This window comes from Schistocerca cancellata, chromosome 3 (assembly GCF_023864275.1).
Source record: "Schistocerca cancellata isolate TAMUIC-IGC-003103 chromosome 3, iqSchCanc2.1, whole genome shotgun sequence".
NCBI classification, from domain to species: domain Eukaryota; kingdom Metazoa; phylum Arthropoda; class Insecta; order Orthoptera; family Acrididae; genus Schistocerca; species Schistocerca cancellata.
This window is the reverse complement of record NC_064628.1, coordinates 781,133,237-781,139,236: the sequence shown is the minus strand read 5'-3', so window position 1 is coordinate 781,139,236 and position 6,000 is coordinate 781,133,237. Positions and strand designations below refer to the sequence as shown.

Sequence of the window (6,000 nt, the reverse complement as noted above, 5' to 3'; positions counted from 1 at the left end):
TGCCGGCGGCCAATGGGAGCGCGCCGGCGCGCCGCGGGGCCCCGCCCCCCGGGCGGTGGCGCCGGCCTGCACGCGCTCCATCATCAGTTTGGACGGGGAGATGAATCTGCCCGCCATGTTTTTGTATGGGGTGCTAAGAGCTGGCGGCGGCGGCGGCGGCGGTGGCGGCGGCTGCGGCGTCGTGGGGTGGGGCGCCATGTGACGGCGGCGGCGCTGTCAGTGCGGGCCGGCCTCTCTGCCAGCGAACACGCGCCACGGCCGCGGCCATGTCGCCGCGTGTTCCACACTAGTGCAGCTGGGAAAAGGGACGTCGCAGGCTTCTCTGAGACGTGACTCGTTCGTAATGGGATAGGTGGACGTTCGCGACAGTGCAGTGATTTCGGACAGGTCGCCGCAGTGGAGGTAGTGACTTTACCGCCGGGAGATGTCACGGCCGCTGCCAGCATGATGACGATGATGATGATGCAGCGACTGATGTGCCAACAGCAACAGCAGACGCAGCAGCACCCGCAGCAGCCGCAGCAGCCGGCGGGCGCGTCGCCGCCGGTGGAAGACCCCGCGCCTCGGCTCTTCTCGTTCGGCCAGCACCACCACCTGCACCACCACCACCACCACCAGCACCACTTCGTCTCGGCCAAGCAGCCGGCAGACTCGCCGCCGGCCGAAGAAGCCTCTCCGGCGCCGAGCGCCGCCGTCGCGAGAGACGACGCGTCCGCCGCCGCGGGGGCGGAAGAGCGGCCGGCGTCGCTGCCGGGCGACGCCCCCGCGGACGACGAGGAGGAGGATGCGGCGGACGACGACGACTGCAGCGAGGAGCTCAACGTGGAGGACGAGCCGGCGGCGGCGCCGGTGGACCTGACGGCGCGCCAGCTGCAGCTGCCGGGGGCGGCGCGGCTCGACTCGCCGTGCAGCAGCTCGCTGCCGTCGCCCTCGCCGCAGGGACCGACGCCGGCCGACGACAAGCTGGCGCCGCACTACCGCCGCCCGGACAGCGTCTCCAGCATCGGCTCGCTCACCAACGACGTGGCGGCGACGCCCGCGGGGGCGGTGGCGGCCGCGGCGCACCAGCGCAGGCTCGCCTTCTCCGTCGAGAACATCCTCGACCCCAACAAGTTCACCGGCCGCACCGCGCCCGCCGCCGCCAACAACAACGCCCCCGCCGCCGGCTGCTGTTGGAGGCCGCACGTGCTCGTCGACTCCAGATCTCCCGACCACGGTGAGCAACCATCCTCTCTGTAGCGCTGCCCTTCACTCGTAGCTAATATTTCCACTGCGACAGTGCATATATATGTCCTGGCCCGAGAAGAGATCCCATCAGGGTCGAGGAATGCTTTCTCGTAAACCTCTTCTTCTTCTTCTTCTCCCTTGACTTTTCTCATTTCTCTATAAGGGTTGGCATTTGTAACACGTGTTTTAGCAATGCTAGTGACAGTTCATGGTTGGATACCCTTCCTCAGTCCACCATTCCCTCTAAGATCCTAGTTGTGTACTCCATCGGTCTGCATCTGCAGTAAATCGCACGGTCAAGTGTGACAACGTTTTTCTAAATGTTTGTGTAGCTTGTCCAGAGGTGGGATGTGGGTACAAGGCCAGTATTATTTAACTGGAGCTTGGAAAGCGGCTACAAACGACATTCACGCTCTCTGGCTCACCAGCCCTTGTGACTATTTCACACGGGAGATTCAACCCATGGCAGGCTCACCTTCCCAAATCCCAAAATTTGGCTCACCACACAGGCATATGTTCATCACATTCCACTTAAAATACTTCAATTCTCCTCCTTTTTCAATTATTCCATGACTGAAGAAAACATCCTGTCAGGGTCGCCAATAATAAGACTTGAAAAAATGTTATATATCGTTTATTTTCCCATATTTTTACGATGTGACTACTTTAGACCTCAGTGGATCATCTTCAGATCCACGTGGCTGTGTCAGCAAACTGTCATGTCTGTATCATCTATGTATTCTAAACTGTGGTTGCAATACAGATACAAAGGGTTGCTGACACAACTACATAGATCTGATGATGTTCCAGGGATATCAAAATTATTAGGTCCACAGCTTTACTTCCTCTGCTTTGCAATAGACAGCAGTAGTGGCAAGTGTTGGTGCAGGTGCTAGGTCGTAAATGTTATACAATAAGTTGTCGCATTTGTAAACATAACGTCATCAAAATATTAGTCGATTTGTGATCCCAGCATTAAGTTAATCTCGATGTCAATATATGAGCTCAGTTTTTGTCATTTGTGGGGCGTTTTAATTTGATTTAACATGAAGAAATCTGGAGCTGAGGCTCATAAAATGCTGGGAAAAGATAATAGTGAAGCTCCTATTAAAACGAGAAGAGAATCGTTTCAACGCCTGAAGCACAGTCATTTTGACCTCGAAGACCGGCATGGCGCTGGAAGGTTTTCGAAGCTACTGAGACCGGCGGGAACAACCACAAGAGATCATTATCGAAATCAATTCATGCGTTTGAGACGAGCATTGGAAGACAAACGGACACAATACAGCAACAGACACGAAAACAGGATTTAGCAGCATGACAGGGCTCCATCCACGTCGCAAAACCGGTCAAAACATGTTTGCAGAGGTTAAAATGGAAAGGCGTAACACATCCGCCGTGTCCTCCAGAGATTTTCTCCCCATGACTATCTCTTTTCTCGATTAATGGCAAACATTGTGGATGATCAGCACTTCCGGTCATATGAACAAGTGAAAAATTGCATACATTCATGGATCTCCTCAAAACAGGCCCTATTCTTACGCCGCAGGATTCGTATGCTGCCCGAAAAATGGGAGAAAGTAGCGGCCAGTAATGATCAGTACTTTTAATCGTAAATTTTTTATAAGTTACTCACAATAAACCCTCGAATTTTGTGAAAAACGTCGGAAGCGAACTTGTAGACCTAATACAAATCTGCAACTGAGAAGGAAAATGAACGGAATTTAAAAAATTTTAAACGTCAATACAATTGCTGAATTCTCTCGCGATGTAGTAATAGTCCTTGAAATTATGGTATTGTCACTGGGACGTGCCGATTGCAATACTGTTACTAATAAAATAAATTTCTATTTCGAGATTCATTAAAATATGGCTGGTTACAATGTCCTGATACTCATCATTAGATATATATTGTTTGGCTGAAAATGGCATGTCAATGTGGACCCGAGTGATACACACTCTGATGGTTGTGATATTAGAGTTCCATATCGAGGTACTATTTGCAGCCAAGTATGTTACACCTGACACTGCTGTATTAAGCATCGAAACTGGTCATACATTAATGTAAATACTTCGCCATGAAAACAAAATTTTTTATATTACCAGTTATAATCCTTGTGTAACGGGGGAACTCTGTTTTGTAAACAACGAATATATTGCACGTAGGTTATTTTAATTCTGCTCCTTTCCCAGTTATGTGTTCCGTTCTATGGCCGTAGAAGACATCCTGGTGTGGGCACTCCATCTAACAGTTCTCTTTTCGGGGAACAGTTTCTTATAAACAGTGAGTGCAGTGTACGTAGGTTCCCTGACAATATTTAATGTTATAGGCGGGTGAGCATCACTCATAAAGTTATTGTACATCAACGCCCATGTGAATTGTTTAATGACTACACCAAATTCGCTGTCACTTGCACACAAATACTTCTAACCCGTCGGCTGCATCAGAGCATGCTACTGGAATCAATGTTTCCATAACAGTCTCACTATAATACTTCAGTCTTCTTTGAAATGTAAAATTTATTTTAGTCAATGCTTTCGAAAGGTTTGCTGTTATTAGTGGACGTAAATTCGTCCTCTAGCAGAAGTGTCTTTGAGATGTTGGCTCCTGTCATGGTTTTGCGCGGCCATCGGCCAAGACGTATTTACGGACAATTGATTATGACAATCCATTCGAATTTGATATAGCCATTAAACAGCTCATATGAGCGTTGACTGAAATAAACTTTGCAGTTGAAAGAGGACTGGAGTGTTGTAATGTGAGTGTCATGAAAATGTTGACTCCTATAGCTTGCCCTGACACAGCTAGTGGATTAGAAGCTCTTATGGGCTACTGGCGATTACTAGCCCGTCAGAACCAGTATAGTCATTCAACAGTTCACATGAACATCGACTGAAATAAACTTTATAATTACGTTACCTGAATTCTTCCCTTTTTTTCGATTATGTCTGTGAGAGTGTTCCCTTTTTTTCGATTATGTCTGTGAGAGTGGAATTCAGTCTGATGACGAATCTTCAGTCGGGAAGTCGTTTCGGGTCAAATCTTTCATTAATTACTGTAGCATATACTTTCTGAAAGGAAGATAGATCACTTCATCTACTCCTAAATGGATACTCTGCAAATCACACTTAAGTGCCTGGTAGAGGGTCTAAAGAACCACCCTCACAATAATTCTCTATTATTCAACTTTCGAACAGCGCGCAGAGAAAATAACACCTACATCTTTCCGTCCGAACTCAGATTTTCTTCACTTTAACATGATGATCGTTTCTCCGTACGTAGGTCGGCGTCAGCAAAATATTTTCGTATTCGGAGGAGAAAGCCGGTGATTGAAATTTCGTGAAAACATCCCGTCACAACGACAAACACCCTCGTTTCAGTGATGTCCACCCCATATTCTGTATCATGTTCGTGACACTGTCTCACCTATTGCTCGATAATAGGAAACGTGCTGCCCTTCTTTGAGCTTCATCAATGTACTCCGTTAATCCCCTCTGGTAAGGATCCCACACCGTGCAGCAGTATTCTAAAAGAGGACGGACAAGCGTAGTGTAGGCAGTCTCTTTAGCAGATCTGTTGGATCTTCTGAGCGTTCTACCAATAAATTGCAGTCTGTGGTTCGCCTCCCGCACAACATGTTCTATGTGTTCTTTCCAATTTAAGTTGTTCATAATTGAAAATCCTAGGTATTTAGTTGAATTTACGGCCTTTAGATTTGACTGATTTATCAGGTAACCGAAATTTAAAGGATTCCTTCTAGCATTCGTGGGAATGACCTCATACTGGCGGATTTAATCATCGTAATTCAATACCGGCCTTGTTTCTGGAGTAACTGGCGTACCGGTGATTCGTTCTTTTCTTCTACAGCGTAACTGTTCTCTCACAAAATATTTATACGCTTAAAAAGAAAAGTAAGATTTGGATTTAACGACCAGTCTATCACGAGGTCATAAGTGACTGATGAAGGACTGAAAAGGAACTTGGCTGTGGTTTTTTGAAGCAACCATTCTGGCATTCGCGTTAAGAGATGTAGGGAAATCACGTAAAATCAATGTATGGCTGTTTACAGAATGAAAATTTCTCTCTGCGGCGAAGAGTACGATGTTTTGAAACTTCATGGCAGATTTAAACCATGTGCCACACTGAAAATCGAACCCGGCACTTCGCGTTGATCTTATTCTGGAACCAACACCCACTCGACTACTACCGTGTCACCTACCTCGGGCATGAAGTTTAGGGGCTGTGAACTCCTGCGATAATACGACATTAGTTCTACACTCCATATCACAAATTCACACAGGTATCCCGAAACGCCCAAACATGTGAAGGCCTTTTTATACCAGACCTTAAAATTAGCTGAGCATCTCGTTCCCTGGGTGCTATCTTGTACGATTTTCTTAAGCATCCAGTGTTTCATCCATTTTTTCCTCATTGTCTTGGTCTTTTATGGCGGTTGTGGACAGTTATCTCGAGCGGATACTTTCTGACTGTTAGATGTATCATACCACTAATGAATCCTGGGATGTGGTTAAACTGACTCGATCGGTTTATTTATTCTCTCCTCACTCTTTCTATTTCTTTCTTTATGTACTGTTTCGACATCAAGGCCTGCCTTGTTGAGTCTCTAGAACAGAGCGTTTAACGCACACACCGACTGCATATATAAAATCTCTCATTGTCCAATATTACAGTTGTCAACAAAGAGTATGTATTTGACACAAAAAATAAGTATGCTAAAATAAAATAAAATCGGCATCGGCCGTCACCCGTTT

At 47.1% G+C, this 6,000-nt stretch overlaps 1 protein-coding gene across 1 annotated transcript in view; it reads left to right on the top strand.

Annotated features, from left to right (window-relative positions):
• The first annotated feature begins 254 nt into the window (after nucleotides 1–254).
• Nucleotides 255–6,000, top strand: part of LOC126176563 (homeobox protein slou-like) — a 38,299-nt gene continuing 32,553 nt past the window's right edge. The window contains exon 1 of the mRNA XM_049923723.1: nucleotides 255–1,216. Coding sequence (XP_049779680.1) covers nucleotides 445–1,216 — 772 coding nt within the window. The 5' untranslated portion in view covers nucleotides 255–444. The remainder of the gene's footprint in view (nucleotides 1,217–6,000) is intronic.